The sequence below is a fragment of the Chironomus tepperi genome, unplaced genomic scaffold (genome assembly GCF_022539635.2).
Source record: "Chironomus tepperi strain 1889 unplaced genomic scaffold, CSIRO-AGI_Ctep_v1 contig_223, whole genome shotgun sequence".
NCBI classification, from domain to species: Eukaryota; Metazoa; Arthropoda; class Insecta; order Diptera; family Chironomidae; genus Chironomus; species Chironomus tepperi.
Window position 1 is genome coordinate 907,498 of NW_027226345.1, and position 25,785 is coordinate 933,282.

A 25,785-nucleotide genomic window follows, 5' to 3' on the forward strand; every position below is an offset into this window, starting at 1 on the left:
ATAATTATGGTAGTTACTGATGGAAAACTTTTACTATATTGCTACATACCAAGAGGCTGCGGCGCAAAAAATTTTCTCACCCAACTTGTCTTCAATTGTGTTAAGGCATTTGTTTCATGTAATGGAAAAACTTGAACAATTAGACCTGATTCCTGCCATGCTGCAACAATACTTTGTCCTTCCTCGACTTTAGCAACTCCCTGAAATGTTACTGACGTATCATTCTTTGATGCTCTTAGTCCTTGTAGGACTTGAAAAACTAGCCATTGTCTTTCTTGTGATGTAAATAATGACACTCGTCCCTCATCATCTTTTATTTGTTCGAAGCAATGACTCTCGCGTGTTGTGAATTCACGTAGAGCACCACCAAGGTCGACACGTAAACGCTTTGGAAGTCGATAAAGTTCGGCTGCTTTAAATAAGATATTTGTTGGGGCGGATACATAAAATGCTGTTCGCTTTGTACTTTCGTGTGTTCTTACTAGACATTGTAGGCCAAGACCTTCTGATTCTGGTGATCTTATTTTATTTAACAGCCATCTTAGTGCCTCGTCGGGTGCATTTTCTGTGTAATAAGAGTAAGTATCAAAGGAATGTATGAGTACATATTTATTCAATTATTTATCGTGGCTGTAGAACAATTATCATGCAATGTAAACTTATAAAGTATCTACTTCTTTAACTTGAGGCAATAACACATTACAATTATTCATCATATTAAATTTCATGTGGTGTACATTTGTGAATGCACATAAATTTCATACTTACCAGGAAATTCAATAACTACATCACATTGGGTAGGAATTTTATTCAGCCATAATCTTTTAGGAGTCATTAAATGTCCAGCAGCTGGTACTCGTCGTCTTATTAATCTGGAAGCTGTATGACAAAAATTAATTAATTAAATTCATTAAAACATCTCAGCTTCTCTTCATCATCAACGATAAATCTGGGCTGTATATAACAGTGTTGTACAAATTGTGTGGTGCGACACACTGGTGTGACGTCGATACCACACTAACGTGACATAGACTTTTCTTGGAAATGTGTGAACCCTGTTAGTCAGATGGAGGACCTTTTATAGCAACCTAGACTCCAATACGGTGTATGGTTCAAGTAAGTGAGTGTGAACCACATGACGTATGTCGTTTTGATCGTGGCTTGCCACTATGATGTGTCGTACCACAAAAATGCTTGAACAACACTGGTAAAGAGTAATTGTAAAGGTGATTTTTGCGTTGATTGAATTATTGAGCATTTTCCGGTGATGGACGGTTATGGAAATATTATTCTAAATGCTTGATGTTTCATGAGTCGAATTGTGATTTGTAAAGACTCCCGAAGCCATGAATCAATTATCGGATGAACATTTACGGTTGACTTAATAATGAAAGTAATTATTTCGTATGTGAGTTTAAGGATGGACCCGTGGGTTATTGATAGAGTCAGCGACAAATCAAAACACTCAAAAATCACTCAGCCAGCAAGTCAAATCAAACCACAGCATCACAATTTCCAGCATAAATGCTCAACAAAAAATATAATATCAACAAAAATATTATCTTGAGACAAAAAAGTATGACATAATTAATATTGTACCAGAAGAAAAATTCTCTCATAATTTATGGAAACTTCCATTGAAAAGTGACTTTATGGTGTTACATCAAAAACTTTTAGACACAAATGCATTAATTTATGAGTGAAAAAATTTATTTTTCGCCCAACTTATGACAACAAATACATAAATAATGATGCTTAATTATTGTAATTGCCATAAAGAACTTTTAGTATGTGACAATACACAAAATATGGTAATGAGAAAAATGTAAAAAAGAAGAAGTAAACGATAATGTTACAATGTTGTTTTTCTGAAGCAATTACAAGTCATAATGAATATTTTTTGGTATGAAAAATTATTCGTGTCGTAGAAAGTAGGAATTGAGCTTGGCTACAGCAAAAGAATTAAAGGATTATTGCTGATTGACATCCATAGATAAATTTACATAACTTTACAAACAGTTTTGTCAAAAGAAAACTTTTTTGATTACTTTTATTGTGGTTTTATGGAAAAAATGTGTCAATATCATGATGGGGGTTTATTATTAATGACGTCCAGTAGGAGAATCTCTAAGGCTGTGTCGCATTTCATACAAATTCTCAATTGCATGCAATTCCTTTGTCAATGCATAAAGAGAATGCATTCTGAATCTCCAAAACATCAAAAGACATAATTTATGAACGATCCCAATGGAATTGTATATAAAGTTCAACACAACTTCAGAGCTGACATGCAAATATTTGAATCACGAAGTTTGAACATAACTTATGGATTTTATCGAAAAATTTATCCTCATGACTCTGAAGCTATGCAAACTTAAGGGAATGAAAATCTAGCGCCAAAAGGGAACGTTCGGAAGTTACGTAGCATTAGAAATGGCGTTTATTGATCCCTTCCATACACCATGACGCTTCTCTTCTCATCGGAATGCGTCGTATCAAAATCATGAGCCAGAATGTGTATCCCGCAGCGAAATTGTAGACCCCTCCTTCCCCTTCCATTACGTAACTTTCAATCCTTCCCAATAACACCATACTGAGACTGATTTATGTTGAAAAATTAGGGCAGATTTCCAATAATATTCTAGATAACAAGTTTTAGGCCTCCATCCACCTTGCGTGTTAAACTCAAAAACCCACAAATTTAAATCAAGCTTTAACCTAAAATTAAGCATTCCGTATGCAGACTGAAAAGCTATTATAATTATGCAACAAAAGCCTGAATAAAAATCGTGATTTTTCTCAATTTTCCCGTCTGGCATTTTGTTCGGGTAATAATAATACAAAAAATTGTAGGAAGTTTTTCCTTCATTTAACGTATTTGTCGGGAAATGTGTTGAAAGTTTTCATCGTCACTTTTATTAATTTTATTTATTCTAGTGTAAAAACTGCGCGTGATGGCATTTGACATTCTTATTCGCATTATTTCGAGTTTCCGACCTTTCCTATTTTATTTATTTACATATGGAAATCAGCAACTATAGAAAATAAGTTTATCAAAAATAGTGAAAGGTCTCTTGGGAATATTCGTAAGTGACGTCTAACTCGAAAAGTACAACGTGCTTGCTTGGACACCGAGACGGCTGATTTCAACAGATTTTTACGGATACATGTATAGTTACATTGAGATAGACATCATTTACGAATGACCCTCTTAGGAGCCGGTACTTAATAAATAAACAACCCCTAAGAAGTATTCAGGAATTAGTGAAATTCCAAATAAAAGTAAACAGTTAAAGCACGAAAATAACGTTGACTAAATTTATCAATATCTCAATTGACTTAGTTCACATTTGCAAGCGCTATTGCTTCATATAGAAGAAGAAAACGCAAGCTTGATGAGCCGTTTCGATATTGATTTTACAATCAGTTGTGGCAACAAGCAATGAATCACAATCAAAACCTTATTTTACATTCATTTTTCTTTTCTTTTTCATGTGCTAAATTTTCTTTCAATTTTCTATTGCGATTTGGAAAGGAAGGCGTAGATTGCAAGCTATTCAGCATTTATTTTTGGTATAGAAATTTTATTCAATTTGCATAATTGCCAAATTATGAGATGAAAATAACTTTTTTTGTTTTGTTTTCAAGGAGAAAAGTTTGATAATTAATTAATTTATTACATCTGAATATAATTTTTTTGGGGTCGATAAAAAGAGCTCCTTTTTTGCGTCGGAGATAAAGCTTTGGTGACATTAAACAGGATTATAATTTCATATGAAAATATATTTCATAAGTGTTAAAGGTTGGGGATAGGGATTAGATGAGAGAAAATGTGTGGAAAAGTTTTGCCTTTTTTATCCATCGACATATGTATCAAATGAGACAGAAAGATAATAACTTGTTATTGCAGTCTATATTTGGTCATGTTTATTTTTTATCCGTAGCTTAATTATCTTGGTATTATCTCAATCGTCTTAGTCATTAAGTCGAATCTAAAGCAAGTGTTGTCCAAATTGTGTGACACGTCACCAGTATGTCATGGCACTTGTATGACAAGACACTAGTGCGTCACGGCAGTACTGTCACAGCACTAGTGTTTCGTCGATTTTCCTTTGAAATACCATGAATTTGGGAAAACCTACATGTCTTGTCAACCTTTGGCTGTAATTTACCACCAAGCCGTGCCGTGGTATATTACAAAAAAGTTTGTCTAGCACGAATCTAAACCCATAGTGCAGTTGCGCACATTTCCTATCAAAATATTAAATATCGAAAGTCAATGACCTTCATGAAAGGTAAATCAACACAGATACTCATTTTTTGGGTATTAATTAATGTGATACCATAAAATTTTGAACAAAATCCTCTTAAAGGTCACTTAATTAAGGCTAAAGAAAATTAGGCGGTTGGGTAGTATGAAGCAGTGTGATGAAATGTTTGCGACAGAGATTGTGAAAGGAATTAATTAAAATTCTCATTTTTTTGGAACGTTAATTAGTAATTTAAAAAGACAAGGGATATATAATAATTTGTCACTGCTTGTCACAGACGCTGAGGCGAACTCAGTGGGGTTTGACACAATCAATTATGGGAGTTTTGGCATTTTTGTCTCGAAATAACCTAACATACTGAAGAGTTTGGTCCAAAATCAGCCGTCACGGTGACGTCAGAGCAACTTTGCAACTTGTCACGTTAACACGTAGTTGTGCTCTAGCGAATGCGTTGTGCTGTTCGGGATATCCTTAAAAATATCTTGAACTATTTCCAAAGTTATCACGTCAAGTAATTCCAAAACACAAACTTTCAAGAACTTTTTTTAGTAATGCACAGCAAAAATCCTGCCAAGAACTTCTAGCATATATTTAATATAAAACTTTAATTCCTCTAATAAGCCATAAGATTCTAATAAATATTTCAAAAGACAAACTTTTCAATTCGGATAATTAAGATGGGTTAAAAAAAGCATACATAAACTTTTAAAAGCTCACTCTTGAATAAAATAAATCACCATAAAGACATTTCCATCCATTGTTTCACATCTAAAACGTCTCACGCATTATGTGAGAGTGAAATAATAATAATTAATGCATATAAATCTTTGAAAAGAAAGCAAAGACTGCAAGACCACCCACTAACTTTCACCCCTAAACGACAGACGACTTAGCAACTTTGTATCACATGCTTCGAACTTTTTTTTTTCCTTGTCACAAATAATTCACGTCTTTTTTATCTTATACACATTTAGTGTATACTCCGCATACATATACACGAACTGATATCTAAACGTGGAATCAAAACTAGACATGATTGGATAAAAACTTCTTTCATTTTTATGGTTCACATTGAGTTAGCACTATGCTGCTTGTAGGTTAACACAACATATAATCTAACGTTTAATTTAATTTTACTGCCTCAATTCATTTTGATGTATTAAATTAGGACATCAAAGGAAAACGAAGTCTAGTCATTCTAGTTGTTGTTGTAGTTGCATAGTCAAATAACTTGTGACATATAATACTAAGGCATTATAATCTCTATCGATATTCGGAAATGTGATGATAAAAGAAGAAGTTGACCAGAAAAAAAAATTAGATTCTAGCACGCATTCTCGAGATACTTTTTATTCTGTTCATATAAATGAAATTGGAAACCAATATGACATTGCATTCATTACGAGTGACGCATTTAGTGTCTTTTTTTCTGTCACTTTAACAATTCTTCCTATCTATCTGAAAATTAATCTTGACGTTTTAATTCATTTTGGTTTTCAGCAGCATATGTTCAATGTTTTGCAGCATTTTATGATTCTTTTTTCGCATGCTGCAGAAGAGAGTTTGGGGTAGACTTGGCAATCGATGTGAGTCGAGGTGGCTCGATGGCGGAATGGTTGCAGACTTCAGTATCTGATTATTGTGATACCGACCAAGCGGTCACTTGTCATTTTTCGAATCATATGCAGCAGAATCATATACAGCGTCTCTTTGTAGGCTAAAGACAATAAGCTTATAATAGCGTCGCGTCATCAAAGGAGTGGTTCTGATCCAACTATAAGGTCTGGTGCACCCTCACTCGTATTTGATCATGACAAAATTTCTGAATACATCTCTGGATAGCAAAATCGCTGACGATACCCAAAAGCTGTAGTCAAAACAACGTTTCCAATTTTCATTTAAAAATGGTCAGAATGACATAAAAATTATGTATATGAATGAGAATAGAAGCCACTTTCAACTACTGTATCTAAGAGGAAACTTATTATTACATCCACAGCCATTCAATGTGTAGCATGAAAATCTGTACATCCGGCAAGAAATTTTACACCAAGTAAAAAAAATTCAATTTTAATTTTTAATGAAGTTTTGCGTGGAAATTTTTTTCACACCATAGAAGTGAGATGACGATAAAATGAGGAAGGGAGTTGGATTTTCGATGTTATTATAATGATGATCACGAATGAGAGGGGATTGAAACATTGTAAATTGTTCTTTTGTACAAAAAACACGTTAACAAAAAAGGAAGAAAACAAAAATAGCTGTCAGAATCTACAAACGATTGTATTAATGATATAAACTTAAATAAAGTCGAAGAAAAACGATGTACAGTTTCGAAACATAGAAAATAATTTACAATCATCCATGTGGTAACGATTCCATCGTCATAATTCAAGTTGTATATACGAAATATGTTTGCTCATTCAAGCACAATTTTATGAGTTTTTATTATAATTTCCACAATATCACGAGACTAATGAAAGGAACGAATATAGAGTAGTGAATTGGAAAATGAAGATTGAAGAAATAATGGCTCGACTTTTATGAAAGCCATTTCATGCCACATCGCCACACAAGCATAAAAGCTCAAAGTTTATTATTTTCTTCCTTTGTATCTTGAAAGACAAAGTATGTACAGATTATTATTATTTTATCGTTCCTTATTACCTTGTTTGTTTGGAATAATTCTTTGATGTTCAAAATTGCTGTTCTTTAATTTTGGAATACGAGCAACGACGGAATTTAGATCTCAATAAGGTTGATAAAGGAACATGACGTAGACAAGAATCTTAAGTGAATTATATGTTTACACAATGGTTGGTTTCTATTGGTAATGCCGAACAGCACAAGCTGATAATTCAATCAAAAATCTATTATCTGACCGCCGTGACTGTGGCATGGCCGTTTCTAAGTCACAGTGACACCTAGTCAGAGTCACGTTAGTCTAAGATCAGTTTCTTGAATGATTAACCATATTTGTGCTATCCTGTAATATTTTATCATTTTTAAGCAATTTAGAAAATAATTCAGAATTAATTTGCAAAAATAAGCATTTATTTCATAACAAAAAGCACGAGAAAATCTCAAAACTATGTATAAATCAAGCTTAAGTCAAATTATCCTTTCATGCTCGCCATTTATCTTGTTGCTTTACCCATATATCCAAATTTAAACATATGTATAAGTTCTATGGAATGCTTGACGGGCATCGTAATGCACCAATCTTCTTTTGCGTGCTGGTGGTTGGTCTGAAGATTGATCGGATGTGGTTTGATCTGAAATGCAACGCTTCTTACGATCTGTTGAGTCAGAAGCATCTTTACCTTTTCCCTTTTTCCCTTTTTCACCTTTCTTACCTTTACCCTTATCCTCAGCTTGGCGTTTCGTTTTAGCTGCTTCAGTTGTTGTTTCATCTTGATTGTCTTCATCCTGATTATCTTCACCAATTTTCTCTGGGGTTTCAATGTCTGCAATTCCTCGCTTTCTACGACCAGCTCCAGATGCATCTCCTGACTCTCCATTTTTACCCTTATCTCCTTTGTTAAACATGCCTTTAGCTTTGCCTATAAATTCTTGAACTTTTCCTTTGATTTTATCTTTCATGTCATTCTGACGCTTCTTTCTGTCTTTTTTGCCTCCTAAGAATCCTTGGAATACTCCAATAGCACTTTTAACACCTTCCATAGCCTTCTTAACTCCTCCTTCAAAGTTTTCCTTCATATCTTCAGTTTGACGCTTCTTTCTGTCTTTCTTGCCTCCCAAGAATCCTTGGAATACTCCAATAGCACTTTTAGCACCTTCCATCATTTTCTTTGCCCCTCCTTCAATGTTTGATTTCATATCTTCAGTTTGGCGCTTCTTTCTGTCTTTCTTGCCTCCTAAAAATCCTTGAAATACCCCAATAGCACTTTTGGCACCTTCCATCATTTTCTTTGCTCCTCCTTCTATGTTTGATTTCATATCTTCAGTTTGGCGCTTCTTCCTCTCCTTCTTATCCTTTTTTTCTAAGAATCCTTGAAATACTGTGATGGTTTCCTTTAAGCCTTCCATCATCTTTTTCATACCGCCTTCAAAGTTTTCCTTCATATCCTCTGTGCCACGTTTTCGTCGTTCCTTTTTGTCTTTATTAGACAGGAATCCCTGGAAAACGGTTATGGTTTCTTTCAAGCCTTCAACCATTTTTTTCATACCGCCTTCAAAGTTTTCCTTCATGTCTTCAGTACCACGTTTTCTCCTGGCTTCAGCATCTTCAAAACCAGCTACATCCATCAAATCTGATATTTCTCTCTTTTGATTTCCACCTCCATCCAATTTATCCTTATGGTCTTTGTGCTCATGACAGGAAACTTGATTTATGTATAATACTATACAACTCGTAACAAACAATGTAAATATTAATTTGGATTTCATCCTTGATTGTATTCCGAATCTAGAATTCGGAACTGATAGTGAATTGTAACTTTCTCTTCCAATTTATAGTAATTCATTGTTGTTTTGTTTACTGAAATTCTTGCATGTTACATGCGATTGCTGTTAAATATTTATAAAGTACATAAGGGTTGGACGAATTTGACAGCCATTTCGTTGTACCAAAAATTTTATCGTAAAGCTGACACCATATAATATTTAACTTGTAAACATGAAAAATGCATTTTTCGTATCATAAGTTTGATTTTAAAATATTTGGGATTCACTTTTGCGAAATAAAACGTTGGGGTGCATTTTAAGATTATTTTTTTATAGATTGCAAATTTTGTTGTTTTGGACAAGTAACTGTCACTTGTATACTTAGAAAACTAATACATCGTTGTCGTAACAGCAACTACAGTCTTTATCAGTTGTGGGCAATCTGTGTACCACCAAAAATGATTTATAATGCCATGAACCAAATCCCGTTGAGTGTCAGTCTAGGCTAACCAGCAAGAGTTGCCTCAAGAAATAAAAGATTGCCCACCACTGATCTGTATAATTATTGATCTCTGTTTGGAATCAGACCAAGTAACCAAAAAAGTGGTATAGATATTCGATCCAATGTCCTAGCCACTCTGGTACAGAGACCTTACTCTCGTACTGGTAGATTAGTCTATGCATAAATTGTTCGATGTACCAAATTTCATTCTGATTAGACACCACGTTATTATAGCAACGAATATTAAAAATAATTGGTTATAAAACATATATCATCTTACCGATGAAAATAAGGCCTAGTATTTTAAAATTTTGAACATAAAGTGAACTAAAGCTTCAGTTCTACGATGTTAAAAATAAAATTCCTGAAAAAATTTAACATAATTCTCTGCATAATTCAAAATAACTAGAAATAATAAGTTGTATGCTTGCAAAAACTTAATATATTTTATTGGAACAGATTAAAAAGCACGAGAAAATGTAAAGGATAAAAATAAAAAAATAATGTTAAATTAAAGTTTCCATCCATTAGTCAAGTATTGCTCTGCAGTTGGTCTTTGTGATAATTTTTAAAATTTAAGCAAATGTATAGACAGTTTGATATGCTTCTCGGACATCATAATGTACCAATCTTCTTTTGCGTGCTGCCGATTGATCTAATGGCTGACTTGAAGAATCTTGTTCTGAGATGCTACGTTTTTTACGAGCTGCTGGTTCTTCTGCATCTTTATTTCCTTTACCTTTGCCTCCTTTTCCTTTGGGTCCTTTACCTTTAGGTCCTTTACCTTTGCCTCCTTTACCACCTTTGCCTTTTTCTGGTTCATCAGCTCCCTCAATTTCTTCGGCTTGACGTTTAGTTTTAGTTGATGCTTCCTCCTCTTCAGCATTAGCAGTTTCGGCTATATCACGCTTCTTTCTGTCTTTTTTACCACCTAAAAATCCTTGGAATACTCCAATAGCACTTTTGGCACCTTCCATCATTTTCTTTGCTCCTCCTTCAATGTTCTCCTTCATATCTTCTGTTTGGCGTTTTCTTCTTGATTCTTTTGACTCCTCACTTGAACTTGAGCTTGAGCTTGACTTATCTCCACCAAACTTGTCCTTTGCTTTATTCATCATGTCTTCAGCATTGCGTTTGGTCTTTTCTGCTTTATCCTTCATTTCTGCAGCCTTATCCTTTGCTTTATTCATCATGTCTTCAGCGCCTCGTTTTGACTTGCCACCACCGAACTTGTCTTTTGCCTTATCCATCATTTCTCCAGCTTTGTCCTTTGCCTTATCCATCATGTCTTCGGCACCACGTTTTCTTCTTGATTCCTTTGATTCTTCACTTGAGCTTGAACTGGAGCTTGACTTATCTGACTTGTCACCACCAAACTTGTCTTTTGCCTTATCCATCATTTCTCCAGCCTTATCCTTTGCCTTATTCATCATGTCTTCAGCATTGCGTTTGGTCTTTTCAGCTTTTTCCTTCATATTGTCAGCCTTTTCCTTTGCCTTATTCATCATGTCTTCGGCACCACGTTTTCTTCTTGATTCTTTTGATTCTTCGCTCGAGCTTGAACTTGAGCTTCCACCAAACTTGTCTTTTGCTTTATCCATCATGTCTCCAGCTTTGTCCTTAGCTTTGTTAAACATGTCCTCAGCGCCTCGTTTTGACTTGCCACCACCAAACTTCTCTTTTGCCTTATCCATCATCTCTCCAGCTTTGTCCTTTGCCTTTTCCATCATGTCTTTGCCATTGCAGGAAGCTTGGTCAATGAATAATGCACAACTCGCAACGAGCAGTGCTAATACTAAAGTTGATTTCATTTTTAATTGTTCCTCGATTGCTCCAATTCGAATATGATGGTGATATGCAATTTTCCCACAATATTTATACTAAATTCTCGACATAAATGTTCCTGTAAATTTGTGCATGTTGCATGTCATGAATATTATAAAGTACATATGGGCTGGACAAATTTGATAGACATTACGTTGTAGAAAGTTTATCGTCAAAATAAAATCACAACAATAAAAAACATTGAATGTCATAGACATGCTTCCTTCATTGAATGTGAACCCTCTGCCAACTTTATCATTTTATGCACTCAATGTCAATTTTTTTTAATTGTAAACTATGTTTGATGATGTTGGTCAATTCATGTCACAACATAAAATAAATGTTTAGGATGATAAATTGAATGACTACAAAAGATACAACTATAGCTAGAATAAGTTCATGTTTCCTTTTGTTTGCAGTTTATGCAATATTATGTAATCGACTATAAAAAAAGAGTTTTATGACGCAATTCAGTTTATAGAAAGTGCATTTTCGTAATTTTATTACTCAGATTTTCTCTTTCTCGATAATCGAGCTTGATGGAAAATTTCCAGAACAAAAAATGTTTATCTTTAATTTCATTAAAAATCAGAAGTACGGAATTGTTACATTGTAGTTCAGTGGTGGGCAACCTTTTGTTGCTCGCAGCACTCTTTGATGGTAACACTTGGCATACGGTTCATGGCATTTCCGGTACAAGATCAAGCCTAAATTGAAACTCTGGGAACGTTGGATTAAGGAACGAGTGTAACGAGAGACAAAGGGACGAGATCTCCTAGATTATCTAATAATTGGAATGTAGATAGATCAAACCTGAAAAGTATCACGTTATATGGTAATAGCCGCCAAAACGAGAGTCTAAATATATTTGAAGCCTTGACTTAAATACTGTGTACCAAAAATTCAACTGTATCAATTTCATTTGTAAATCAAAGTATTGGAGTCACACAAGTGTGCCGCGACACTCAAGTTGCTCACCACTAGTGTAGATCATGATATCATAATGACTATCCAATTAATTAACAATTATCATGCCAAAATACCCTTTAAATGTAATTCTAGATAGTTCTATTACGTCATTAGACTCCATGAAATCCAGAATTGCCTATCTCATCAGATTATCAGCGTAAAAAATTAAAAATCGTTTAATTTTATATTTTAATCAAAATTAACATGAGCAATTAACATCAGTGAACAAAAAATCTCTATATAATGAATGTCATTTCATTTACACATCATCAGTTATAATTCAAGTGCAAATTGAACAATTTCCGTAGTTCTAAAATGAGAAAATTTTTAATTGTAACTTTTGCACTCATCATGGCTAATTACTCATATTGCCAGTTGGGGAGTAAATACGCAAAAAAGATTGGAACTAAGTTAGGCACTGGATTTAATGGAGCTTATTCTGGAGCAAACTCGTATTCTAACAATGGCTATGGAAGTCCAAGCTATACCAATGATATTCCAGCTGTTTCTATGCCGAATGGAGTCGACTATGCTTTAAATAATCCGAACCCTTATAATCAAGGAACAACTGTCGTAACAACAGAAGAAGTAATTGAATCTCCAACTGGAACTGTCACAAAAATAACCACAACTAAACATGAACCTGCTGGCTATGGAAATTCATTTGGCAGGAAGAAGCGTGAAATTGGATTAGACTGGAACATTCTTAAACACTTCTAAATTACCCTAACATTCAATGACATAGCTATTGGGTACCGTAGTGGTATTTCTGTACCATGAAAGAATGCTCATTGCTTGTTGAGGTTAAATCTCATTTTCCTCATTTTTTACAACGAAATTACTTTATTGGAATGGAAATACTTTAATGGAAGTGGGGTTACATCACATCGAGTACAATTTTTATATTTTGTAGCTTAATATAGTCACTGATATTATCAATAAATAAAGAGTTTAATAAATATATACATTTAAGTAATGAAACCTAGTCATTTACTTTAAATACAATCAAGATTGACATCAGCAGTTACGTAATATTTACAACAATACGAAAAAAAGAGAAAATTCATTTCAATTAGACAAATGGAAATTCCCAGACTAGAATTTCTCTAAACTGTTTGCATGAAAAATGTCAATAAAAATGCATTTGCTGATTTTCAGTCAGTTACGTATTCTCTTTAGATTACATCTGATGCAGTTGTCTATACAATTTTTTACATGTTAGCAATGCACTTATCAAGCAAAATATTTGGGTGCTACAACATGCATCAATGTATATAAAGTGGATATCGATTTAGAAGCACTCAGTAACAGTTTCAACTTTCAACAAGCTAAAATCTTTTCAAATATAAAAACATTGAGTCATGTACAATCTCAAAGTCATCTTTCTCATAATCTTTGGGCTATTTGTATTCTGCTTCAGCGAGATACTTGGACAGAATGGTCAACAGACTTATACAAAAACAACAACTTACAATTCTGGAAGCAATGGTTATGGACCAAAACAAACTGTGCAACAAACAACAATACAAAAAAGTGGTCCTTATGGGCAACAAACAATACAAAAAGAAACTGTGGTGTCGCAGCAACCAAGTTATGGTTATGGGAAGTAGAAATGAAAAGTTTTGTGGAACTTGATTGTGCTTTACTTTTTTGGAACTTTTAATTCTCATGGAATGTTTATCATGACAATTGAAAATGTTATTGAACATTCCTAAAAGATGTAAATTGTAAGTTTAGAGGAACCATTAGATTTCATATCCAACATAAAGCCTTGAAATGAAAAATTCCTAATAAAGCTTTATTGAATTTCGTTTAAAAATGTAAATTAGATTTTTTCTCGCTTAAACAGCAAATTTTACTGAATTTATGCTTCATCACGATGCTTAACATGATGTAAAATTTCCATTTTAAATAAGCTTTATTGAAACGCGATCTAGATTCATTAGTAAGGAACAAATTTTTTTGTCTCAGCAGTAATTTAGACTGAAAATTGCGTAATGTCTCTGCTGTAATGAAGAAATTGAAAAATTTTCCATCACGTCTGGGTCGTTGTGGGAAGCTATTAAAGGCATCTAATGCAACTATCATTAAGATTGTTCACGTGCTGTGCTGTGCTGTATACATTATTATGTGCAAATAATTTAAAAAATCGCAAGAAATCGATTTATGGGAAAATATCCAGCATAAAGGTTCGATCGCTTGTTTGCGATGTCAAGCATATAAATTTTGCTGCTAAATCCTTTATTTTATAAATGTTGAAGAACTATAGAAAAATAAGACATGCTCGTCAAATTACAGACTTAAATCCCTTAAGGATTTACTTCAATGATGGATTTCGTTTCACAATTAAATGAACTTAGATCGTCGTTAATGTATTTGACAGAGGACTGATTTTGGTACTGGGAACATTGAATGTCTTAAAAATGGACGAATCCTCGTTACATCAACAACATTATTTTACATTATTAGGATATTAGTATGTAGTACTTGAATCTATGTTCTCAGAAGAGAATGCTTCTGGTTACTTTGATAGATGATTGGAATTACGGATGTAAGGAATGTCAGTTAACTGTGATATTAACTTCATTCTGTTCTAAATCATAGCGTTGTTCTTGAAAATCCAATGATTATTGTTGTGCTACTGTTGCGTGGCATCCATTGCTTTAATTCAGTGTTAAGCAATCTGTGTGTCGCGGACCACTTTGGTGGTAAGCCTAGACCAAAACTGTACACGGCATACGGTTCATGACATTTTCAATCAGAGTTGCAAAATTATTTTCTTACAAAAATATAAAAATTATCAAGAATTTGTAAAGTTTTGGACTGTCACAGGCACTTGTTTTGCAACTCCGTTATCAATAAAAATTGACAACACACAAGTGTGCCGCACCACACAGGTTGTACAACAATGCTTTAATGTATTGCTCACGTTCGGAATCTATGTCAACCTTATCTTTAGTTTCTGTTTATACTATCATATGACAGTAAAAAGTCACAAGAATAATCTTCATTGTTCTTTATCACAAATAACGCACAATTGTATCTTTAAACTTAGCTGTATGTTTTTGTTTTGTCTTAAGCCTCGTGCCATATATAAATATTTAAAGCTAGAAACAGAAGAGCGACATAAGAAAAAAAGAAATACGAAAGCCAATTTCGTTGTTGCTCCTCAGGGCAAAAATGTGTGGATGTTCTCAGAATATCTCTCACATTATGAGAAATGATACAAATGTTTAGCATTGAGACTCATGAGATTATACATATCATGTCTCTGTGCATGTAGATTCCATATTTTTTTCTTAACTTAAAGTTCTTTTCTCCATACATGATTGTCACATGACTTTTTATAGTCTAAGACTGTTCTTTAACTCAAATAACAAATGGAAATTTGATTGCTGGAATAAAGTTTTCCGAGTTATGCAACAAGAACTAAAACTTATGGAATAAATATTCATCAACTATACGTATGTTGATTTGAAAAGTTTTTCTATTCATGATTAAATCTGCATGGAACTAAACTTGTAAAAAGTAAACAAACCGGAAAAATCAATTCTCTAGGCATTCTATTTTAAATCGTCCCACACTAAAATATCTGCTAAAAGTTTACAATTTTACACTCTGGTTAATGAGAAAAGCAGGCTTTGTAAAATTTTCCGCAGGAAAGTTTCGAAAGAATGAAAAACACAAAAATTTTCGTTCTTCTTTGTGTTCAGGCCACAGAAAATTAAGTCACGACAACTTTTATATTTGGGAAGCTTTTGTTTCTCTCCTTTTTTATCACAAGCCGTTGAGATTCCTCAATCAGCCTTTTTGCATTATTAAGATAAAAAACCTTTACCTTCTTGAAAATGTGAAAAGCACCCCATCATTTTGGGGTCCTTCATTGTATTTCTCTCAATATTCTTGTATTGAAATTCAATTACCATTGATGCATGAAAAGAATCTAGCTCTCAGATTTCGATACATTTCGTGCTTTGGGGGTCGTTCACGGATGAAGTCTCATATTTAGAGGGCATAGTTGGTCAAGTCTCGATTCTAATGATTTCTTGAAAATGGAAGGGACAATGACTCAATTCTAAGCGGCACACAACATCAGCCGTAATGGTAACGTCAGAGCAACGTCGCGTAACGTTGCGATGACTGTGACGTACCGTTGCTTTAGCCGTCACATATGGGCAATCCCTTATCATTTCATTATTTCTCCTTCCCTTCTTTTTTCAATATCCTTCAAAATTATTGAAAGGTTTCCATTTCATACTTTTTTTTGCTTAGACAGTGCTCTGTTCAATATTGTTCTGTATTTTCATTACTTTTTTTTGAATTATTCAAGAGGATTAAATGAATCACGATGATTGAATTGATAACTTTATATTTTCTCTCTCTTCCGAGACTGAATGTAGGTGCTCTGTGAAGCAAGACTTAAATTATCATTTGATTTGAATGATATCAGTCATATCGAGTGTCGTTCAGCATTGCATGTTAATTTAACCTTGAGAATGAAGTCATGAATAAACTTATATGAAGCAGTTTGCTTAATAAAATTAAGTGTATGTTGTGAAAATGAATAGCATGCAGGGGTGTAGCTAGTAATTTTTTGAGAGTAGGGGGTGGGGTAGGCATAGACAAAGCATATTTATACCATTAAAATTACTGATTTAGTGAAACGCATTTACATTGATTTTTTTTACGACCCCTCATGTGTTTAAGACTGTATTTTTTTAATGATAATAAAGAAAAGAGCGCTTAAATATTGAATAAAAAAATAATAGCAGTATAAGCATTAGATAGAAAAAGAAAACGTCCTCGAAAAGAATGTTGATATGAAGTATTTGGATACATAAAATATACATACTGAGAGCTTTTAGATTCTCATCTTTAAATGTAAATTTAATATTGTCATGTTTGATTTGGTTCTTAGCTAAAGACGTTCGTCTAAAGTGGAACGTTCATAAGCATAAATATTTGATAGCGTTTCATATATTGTGGATTAAATTCCTTAAACCAGAGTTGTTTCTTATCCTAAGAAAGTGATGTCCAAACTGTTGTGGCGCGGTACACAATTTTAGAAATTGAACCGTATGCTGTGTGTGATTTTTGTCATTGCTTACCAACTTTGCTGTTCCGTTCCACAAAAGTTTTGTACAACACTGTCTTAGGCTATACATGAGGATTCGACCTCAAAGCTTTTGTTTTTGAACAGCTATTGCAGAAACCAAGCTCAGGAGCATTGAAGGACTAGGTTTTTCAGCCAGAACTCAAAGTTGGCATGAATTTGTTAAATATAATCCTGAAATAGTTCGTCTATACTTCTAGTTCTGATAAGAACCGTCTGACTAGCCTTTGCCAAATATCTAAATCTCCAGATCCTAATGCTGAATCACAAATTTTGATAAATCTAGATTATAGAACCAGATTTTCAAGAAACATTCCGAAATACTCCCAAGAATTAAACTACATCAATGGAAATTGATTCCGGAACTCCCAACACTGTTCATCACAATTTTAGATCATAAGACATTTCAAAAAATCATCCTACATCTTTTGTAAAAATATTCAGACTCGATCCTTAATCAAACATCTTTTCCATATACTGAAGAATTTAAACCACAAAATTTTTGTCAGCAGAATAGACGAAAAAAATATCGAGATGTCGGCAAGAGAGGACAAAACATTATGTAAGACATTCTTTCCGCATGTATATTTTGTAAATGTTTATGATATTTCATTGATTTTTCTCTTTGTGCTTTTCGGTTTGGCGCTTTATGAAAAAAAGGAACAGAAAAAATTGCGATGCAGAAAAAGAAGAACAGGATTAAAAATAAAGTTTTCCGTCTGAAATGCAACACTTTTCAGACATAAAATCTCATGAAATCGTGCCGTAAGCTGAGGTTCATGATGCTCATCATTAATTAAAAGGTGAGGGTAGATCATTAAACTTTGGTGTGATTTTAACAAACGCTGAAAACTCATGGAGAGAAGCTGTTGATAGAGAAAGGGTGGTATTTGGTATCGGGTATTGGTAGACGGATGTTGGCGATAGAGCCAGCTTTAAGAGACGTGTAAGTGTAGTCATGGATATCAATTGAATTGTACGACCAGCAAAGTTAGCAAGTAGCAAGTTAATTGTACTATTACCTAACAGAAAAAGAGCATGTTCTCAACAGTATGCTCGGAAGCATGCCTAACAGGTTCTTGTCAACATGCTCCATGCCTGTTAGGGCTCAAGAGTCTAGAAAAATCTAAAGTTTCATCTTTGATGTCATCATTCATGAATGCTTCCCAAAGAGTATACCACTTTTAATGCAAAAGAGAGCAGAAAAGTGATTTTTAAAAACTTAATCGAGAAAATTGAATAAAAATAATTCAATAAGACAACCTTTAAATTGTTTTATTTATTTCTGTTTCCCTTTTTCAATTCCATATTTTTTCCTTTCTCATATTTGATGGGTGTTTTTATAATTTATTTTGTTATAATGCCATTCACAAGCACCGCAAAGCAGCAGCAAAAAAGGAGAATACTTGTTGCTATTTCAGCACTTTATGTCGATTAGGTTTTATTTTTATGCCAATTAATTTCATACAATTACACTTCAGCAGGCACCCTTCACGTACTCGAAAATCCAATCGTCATGAATTATCAATAATTTAACGCTTCAATCAGTATCTGAATTGTACTTGGCATTTATGAATTTTTGCTGCTGTTTTTTCTTTAATAGCTAATGTGTTTATGACTCATTTCTCATATTTTCTAATCAATAAATATTCATACAGTCTGTTATATTTTTGGCAGATATAGCATCAATAAATTTGATTGGAAATTTCTAAAGATGCTCATTTCAGTAATGTAAATTGTTTACTGTTCCTCTGCAAACTATTAATCTAGGTGCGTGCTAAATCCCATTTGATAAAAGCTGCAAATATAATTCATGTGAAGAATGACGCATTAATCGAAATAATGAGTTCTGTAAGTCAAACATAGGTTGTTCTTAATTTTAATGGGAATGTTCCGAAGCTTAAAAGAATGAGAATTTGATGAGAGGTTAGATTGAAGTTTAAGATTTTAGATCACTTTAGATATGAGTAGGTCTAAAGGGTGTGGTACAACAGATTGTCGGTCGCAGTGCTTCCAGCTATTAAGGCTTGGACCCTTCAAATATACATAAATAGATTTGAGTCGAAGTGACTCGGGAGTTATCCAGTACCTAATTATTCCAACCCTTCGATCATGAGGTCGACACATTTATTAACCGCAAATCACCCTAGCACAGCTCAATGATCAGAATAGCTAAAGGTTAAAATTAGTCTTTCTGAAAATGAATTCAATTTTCGATAGTTCAGTAGCCAAAAAAGGTCAAAGGACATGAGTTCAATTCCAATGATGCAATCTGTTGCTCTGAAACTTGCATGCTACTATGTAGGGCTATAAAGCTACTTAAGTTGATCAATTCTTCCGAGATATTTCAATCATTTTTAAGTCTTAGTTAGTCACTAAAAATTTAATTATCAAACAAATTAATCTAAATTGACCTTTTATTTCATGTTTGAAAGTAGATCAAGTACTGTTCCGACCACACACTACTTTTAAATAAGTAAAAGCACATGGAATTTGATAGATAAAAAACAAAAGTCGGATGTTTTTTCAAATGTAATGTAATATAATTACGTCAGCACATAAAAACAAGAGAAAAAAAGCCATTAAAAAAGAAAATTTTTTCTCATTGCCCTCAAAAGAAAACAAAATAAAAAACCCTATTGTCTATCCATCTTTTATAATGAAAAGCCAATCAACTTAAGGCATCGTATCGCATTTTAAGCGCTTCTGCTTTTCTTCTCAATGTCAGTTTATGTGTATGCTTTATATTTTTTTCCTTCTTTTTTCCAGTTTTTTTTTCTTTCTTCATCCATTCTCGCTCGTCTCGATGACGTAATCAAAAGAATTTTTTTTCTTTTCACTTATTCCACCTTTTTACGTACTAAATTTTTTGTCATTTTACATTTGATGTGATTTTTTTGAACCGTCCTTTTTATGTAAAATGTGATAGAGAAGCTGAGAATTGATGATATTTTACAATTGAATGAGTCGCTCGAGAGCTTTTGAACTCACTTTTCTTACAGAATTAGATGGACACTTACCGTTTTCAATTGTTTCCTTGGCACTCGATATAATTTTAATTTTACGTTTTCGTAAATTACTCAAGTCTAAATATGCGCTACTACCTCCGGTAGCTATATCATCGATTACAATATAATCCTCTGTTAATTCCAAGTCACCGGTATCGTCTTCAAATTTTTGTTGCTCCATATTATTTCACACACTATCAAAATTTTTATGCTTTTTCTTCCTTTTTTATATTGGATGTGTGCCTTAAAAAAGAACAGAAAATTTTTTTCTATCTTTCTCACTTTTTTTTCTATTTGACTTTTGATAGCACTACAAATATCTTTACATTAAATAAAATTATTTCCTTTAAGAATGAATATTTAGATTGATTATTGATGCATTGATCTATTCACATATTTTATAATTATTTCTCTTATTATTTTAATAATTTTCCACGTAACCCGGAAGAGTAAGAGAAAAGAAAGATGTAAGTTTCAATTTTCTATATTATTTTCTTACATAGGACGAAATGCAGGTTATCACTGATGTAAATGCTTTTCTCAACTGAAAGAAAATATCGATTTGAGAAAATTTCTTGCATGTTTATGGTGAAAATTGATGAAAAAACTCAACACGACCATACGCACTGCGCACTCGTCAACATAATGTTTATATCGTTCATATATCCTTTTGTTTATGATGAACGTGCTTTATGTTTACAATTTTTTTTCGCATTCAATAGGATGTTGCTCATTTCGCTGTATTATTCAGTTTTTAAAAAAACGTGATCTTCATTGTTATGCCGTTGAATCTTCTTTCTTCTTCATTGTTGCATTTGAATGATCTACTTACCTTTATGAGATGTATCGCATTGAGTTGATCAAATTCATTTGTTCTATTGCTGTGCAAATTTATTAATATGACTTTAAAACTTTATTGCTCAACTATTAATTTTTCATTCCAATATTTTTTGCCAATTATGTTATTAAACTTTGTTTTTGTTGTCTGCGGTATTCTGAGTTTACATTGGAGTAAATCCATGAGTGAGAAAATGTCACAAAAAAGTTTAAATTTTCAATATTTCTTTAAATACGGCCCAATTCCTTACTTTTTACAACTAAAGTTGTATAAAAACTTGGTCTACAGCTTCTCTGAACTAAACAGTATAGCTTTTATGCTTATTAAGGAAGATATTATCAAAAAACTTCCGTCAATCGGTTAAACTTTCGTAAAATTATTTTACAAAAATTATAATATTTCGATAATTACTCAATTTTGCTACGATGAAATCATTTTAACTCATAAACATACCCAAACTTCATTCATTTATGTCTATTTAAAGTTCTTTAAACTCTTAATTAAGTCAATATTTGCAAAAAACTGCGTCAATCGGTTAAAACTTTGGTTTTTACGTACGTAAAAACGTAAGAAAAATATTTCGAGTTTTTTTAACTTAATTAAGTTTGTATGGACATAATTGCATTAAATACAATTGCATTTCATTCCACCGGCACTACTTGATGGCTTGTTAAAAGTTCGAGTTGTAGATGTTAGCAATTATTGATATTTTTTAAAAAGAAATTAAAAATAACAAGTTGAGAAATATTGCACATCGAAATTTTCAGTTCCCTTTACTCATGGATTTACCCATTGTTGGATTGAAAGCGCATATTTATTATCAGCTGTTCCTTATTGCTGTGATGATTCCCGAACTGAAATGAACTGTTTTTTTAGAAAAATGCTCTTTTTGTAGAGAAGATTTGGCGCCCAGAATATAAAGTTCAAAATTTGAACTTGATTGTAAAAATTTATTCAAAATTAAATTGTCCGTTAAAATTCAAATTCCAAATTTTCGTTATTTTTGCTTTATTTTTAAATTCAATTTTTAATCGTTGTCTCAGACGCATAATTTGTGAGGTGATCAGACAAAGTGATTTTAAATTTTCATTGAATTCTTCAAATCAAATCCATTTTTTACGGTCGTTAAAACTTAAACAAAAAGTGGAAATTTCCGAATGTAAAACAATTTCCTCTTTGTATTATCCATCAATATCGCACACATAAAAAAGGTAAGCTTTTTTGCTTCTTCACCTTGATGCCTAAATAATTCAGTTTAAATTGAAAAATCAAAGCAACTGGTAGTAATTGAGAATAAGAAATCATTTATAGTTGAAAATTTCAAGCATGAAGTTTTCAATAAATCGCTTTATATTTTTGCTGATTTTTATCATTAATATTTTGGAAGCTGCTGTGCTGGAGAACTACGATGATGATGATCTGGCGTCTTATGAATATAATAAGTATGTAGATTTGTCTAGAACATTGCTTTTGATGTCTACATTCATCTAATGTGTTCCTAATCATTTAGTTCTAATTTAGGATACTTTGAGCAATACGTCCTCGTGTTCATCTCTTCTGTCATGCAGAAGATTTTTTGGAGACATGAAAGTCATTAAAATTCTTAAATTCAAGGATTTTGCAATTTTTATTACCATTAAAAATTGTTTAAATCTTGGTTATGCATATGTCATGTAATATAGTCACACACATACTTAGCAGCGTTCACGAATTCAAAATTTAGTCCAAGGGAGTTGAAAATCAAACTATTGGGGTAAGTACATAAATGCTCTCTGTAATGATCGAAATCTGATTAAATTATCGTTTATAGAGGATCATAGGAAAACACATTTTAGAGCTTTTATAAATCATCTTTGACAAGACTTGAGGTATTAATTCCAAAAAATCACAGCAAGCTTGCAAATGTCAATCCAGCAAATATACCTTTTGAGGCTTCATTTCATGTATTGCCTGAGCAGAGTGGAATCTGGGGTGTCGAGCCATATATAGGCAAATCTGCTATTGCAAGAAAGGCCTATGTGGCTGATTGTAAGCAACAGACCGGATACATGCATCACTCTTTTTCCTATCAATATGACAAGGATTTGCACAATGTATAAGGACTTTACACTTTTATTGAACTTTTTGGAATTAATTCTAAATCTTCCACGCATTTAGAAATTACACATAATTAAGTCTATAAAACGCATTCACAAAACTTATTGTAAAGCAATTAAACTTATTTTTTGTCTTAAGTTTCTTGTTCACTTTATTTAATTTAATTAATCATCATAATTGTTACGCAATACAAAAACATTTCACGTTGTAAAATGAACAAAAGAGATAAAAAATTCCATTGAACAGAACTAATAAAATAATGATAATTGAAAAGCAATGTAGAACATTGTTATGGCTTTTTAACTTATTAAAATTAATAATCTCATGCATATTAATTTTTATATCAAAAATTTTTATCTTACGTACAAATTGGTATTATTATTACTATAAGTAAAAATTGATAGAGAGACAAATGAAAATAATAAAATTAAATTAAATTAAAAACAAAAAAACAACTTTTTTTTGGAATGTTGTGGAGATCAAACAGTTTTTTTAAAAATTACATTGAGATCTACTTAATATTCATCTAAATCATATTCCAAATCATCATAATAGCCATCATCTAGTTGTATCGAAGCTAGATCGACTTTATAACGTAATATACCTGTGAACAAAAGAAAATAAAATAAGGAATAAATTAAAATTAAACAATATTAAGGAAAATGATAAATTAAAAAAATGAGGAACATCCAAAAAAAACAGCAAAGCAGTACGAAAATGAGTAAAAGTACAATAGAAAACCATAAAGAAAATTCAAAACAAAATATCACTCGACACAACAGATAAGTGAGAATAGTTGCTTACAAATATATTCAAGGAATGTCCTTTAACCATTCATTCATGATTTAAATAATTTTTAAATATTTTTTATATGATCAAAATTAGTCTAGAAATGTTAGTTAATTAGTTGTAAAAGCTAAAAAGATGAGTGTGCTTTGTAAAATTGGAAAATGGGTAATTAACGCTAGTTAATATTTTTAGTAATCGTCAAGATCTACGTCATCGAGTGGCTCTTCTTCGGCAGCCATAGATTGAAAGTCAACTTTATAGCGCAAAATACCTTTAGTGAAATAGCGAAAAATGTAAGAAATAAAGTGAAAGAAATAATGTGAAAAGTTTTTTTTTAAGATTTCACTTACCTCCAATTCCACCAAAACCACGTACAAACTGACTTCCTTCTTGAGATTTGTCAGTGATAATTTCCAGTGTTGCTCCAAAGCTTTTGTAGTTGTTTGCAAGCCATTCTAGTAATTGCTGTGATTCGACAAGCTCCATCTCGACTCCGCTCTATAAATTGGATATGATTATTTTGAATTTTAGTCAATGTTATTAATTATATTACCTCCTTATCAGTGAAATGTGTCTTATCCTTTTCTTGCTCTGGCGTCAAATGTAAAACGGTTGTTGTGTTGGTTGTGGTATTTTTGAGCACATAGCGTTGGATGTCTAAGTTCTCCCAGCAAATTAAAATTTCGACGGCACCAAGTTCTAAAGCTCTAAGCGTGTCTTCAACACCAAAACAGTATTTACCAGTATCTTGTGATATTTCATCGAAATAACGACCAATAAGTTTCTTTTCCTGAATAAATTTGACATTTTGCAGTGATTCAGCTGCTAATTCAATTGCTTGATTAAATCCATTTTCACCACTATAAGATATATCAACTAACTTAATAATTTTAGATTGCAATCTTGGATCGAACATGTCAGATTGACTAAGTTCGGTCTTGAAATCAGCAGAACCAGCAAGAATGAGGCCAGCAATGTTGGGTTTATCGTTTGAAATGAATAATTGAGTCGCCACTTCTGCTACCTTTCTCACGTAATTGTGACGTTTTTCCATTCGAAGACGAGCGAAACGAAGAGCTGACTGACCACCACGACCGTGCTTTTTCGGAAGGTCAACAGTGAATTTGTGTAAAACTTCACGAGTATTTCCTTGTAGTGTTCCAAACAGTGCACCATTACCGTCCATAACGATGAATCCAAATTTATTATCATCAGCTAGAAGTGCCGTAAGTGCTTCCGTGTGAAATTTGTTGTCACAAAGATACAATGAGGTATTTATTGGCTTGAACGGCTCGAAATCAATGTTGACTTTTTTCTCTTTTCCTTCTTCGGTCACAATTGTTCCACAGTAAATCACCAAACCATTTGGAGGCACTAGAATTAATCAATTTTAAATATTGAGTTGAAGCATAAGTTTTAGTTAATTTGAGTACATACCTTTCGTATATAGTTTTAGTCTATGTTGGACCGATGTAATGGCACCTAATACAGACAATCGGTTCACTCTGGACTTGATATTGGAAGCTGTTCCGAATTCATCTGCTAACATCTTGCTGACTCTCGAAATCTGATCTTTTGGTGGAATAATGAGTGAAATCATACTCGTGCCATTTCCCCTGGCAAGCTCCAAACTCTTTATAAGCTTTTTAATCTTCCAAATTTCAACATTTCTATCTGCACTTGTATCATCCATTTTAATGTCCTTTTTTGCTGCACGATTTTTCCTTTAAAGCTTTTCTGAACAAAGAAAATTGTAAAGATTTTTTCACCCTTAAATCCTTATTTTCTGAGCGACCTTCTTTTCGAGCACGTTCTTAGCCAATCTAACATAAGAATAAAGTTACTTAAACTACACTATTATGTCAATTAACTTATTTATTTTAATTTTTTGATGCACTCTATTTTTTCTAAATAGGGTGCAACTTCACGTTGAATGGTACTCTGGAAATTTTCGAAAAATTCACACA

At 32.8% G+C, this 25,785-nt stretch overlaps 2 protein-coding genes and 1 long non-coding RNA gene across 6 annotated transcripts in view; 1 reads left to right on the forward strand and 2 right to left on the reverse strand.

The window, feature by feature from the left end:
* The window catches only part of wwk (white walker), a 31,863-nt gene extending 10,910 nt beyond the window's left edge, over positions 1 to 20,953 (reverse strand). The window contains exons 1-4 of one of the 3 annotated variants that reach the window (XM_070640916.1): positions 20,927 to 20,953; positions 20,107 to 20,337; positions 769 to 879; positions 50 to 565 (exon numbers count right to left, since the gene is read on the reverse strand). In XM_070640916.1, the coding sequence (XP_070497017.1) occupies positions 50 to 565; positions 769 to 879; positions 20,107 to 20,275 (796 nt within the window). In that variant the 5' untranslated portion in view covers positions 20,276 to 20,337; positions 20,927 to 20,953. Of the gene's footprint in view, positions 1 to 49; positions 566 to 768; positions 880 to 20,106 lie in introns of all 3 variants that reach the window. The other 2 variants (XM_070640915.1, XM_070640917.1) reach the window with 2 other exon arrangements.
* Positions 20,954 to 22,204: 1,251 nt separating this feature from the next.
* LOC139091067 (uncharacterized) lies at positions 22,205 to 23,259 on the forward strand. Its single transcript, XR_011544482.1, has 3 exons — positions 22,205 to 22,374; positions 22,443 to 22,685; positions 22,743 to 23,259. It is a non-coding gene; the product is annotated as an uncharacterized lncRNA (long non-coding RNA).
* A 135-nt stretch (positions 23,260 to 23,394) lies between these two features.
* Positions 23,395 to 25,746, reverse strand: LOC139090964 (eukaryotic peptide chain release factor subunit 1). 2 transcript variants are annotated; one of them, XM_070640869.1, is made up of 4 exons: positions 25,256 to 25,746; positions 24,372 to 25,192; positions 24,169 to 24,316; positions 23,395 to 23,633 (listed from the first exon to the last, which is right to left on the reverse strand). In XM_070640869.1, the coding sequence occupies exons 1-4, from the start codon at positions 25,509 to 25,511 to the stop codon at positions 23,545 to 23,547; spliced, it is 1,314 nt and encodes a 437-aa protein (XP_070496970.1). In that variant the 5' UTR covers positions 25,512 to 25,746; the 3' UTR covers positions 23,395 to 23,544. The 2 variants fall into 2 exon arrangements, with proteins under 2 accessions (XP_070496970.1, XP_070496971.1); XM_070640870.1 differs by lacking the exon at positions 23,395 to 23,633 and adding an exon at positions 23,647 to 24,089 and having other exon boundaries at positions 25,256 to 25,537.
* Between the last annotated feature and the right edge of the window lie 39 nt (positions 25,747 to 25,785).

Bases quoted from the DNA above. Each gene is read 5' to 3' on its own strand.
- LOC139090964 (XM_070640869.1), bottom strand. From the start codon at position 25,511: ATGGATGATACAAGTGCAGATAGAAATGTTGAAATTTGGAAGATTAAA. The intron at 24,317-24,371 runs GTAATATAATTA...TCCAATTTATAG, and splicing joins CACATTTCACTGATAAGGAG to AGCGGAGTCGAGATGGAGCT. The intron at 23,634-24,168 runs GTAAGTGAAATC...TTTTGTTCACAG, and splicing joins TGGTTTTGGTGGAATTGGAG to GTATATTACGTTATAAAGTC.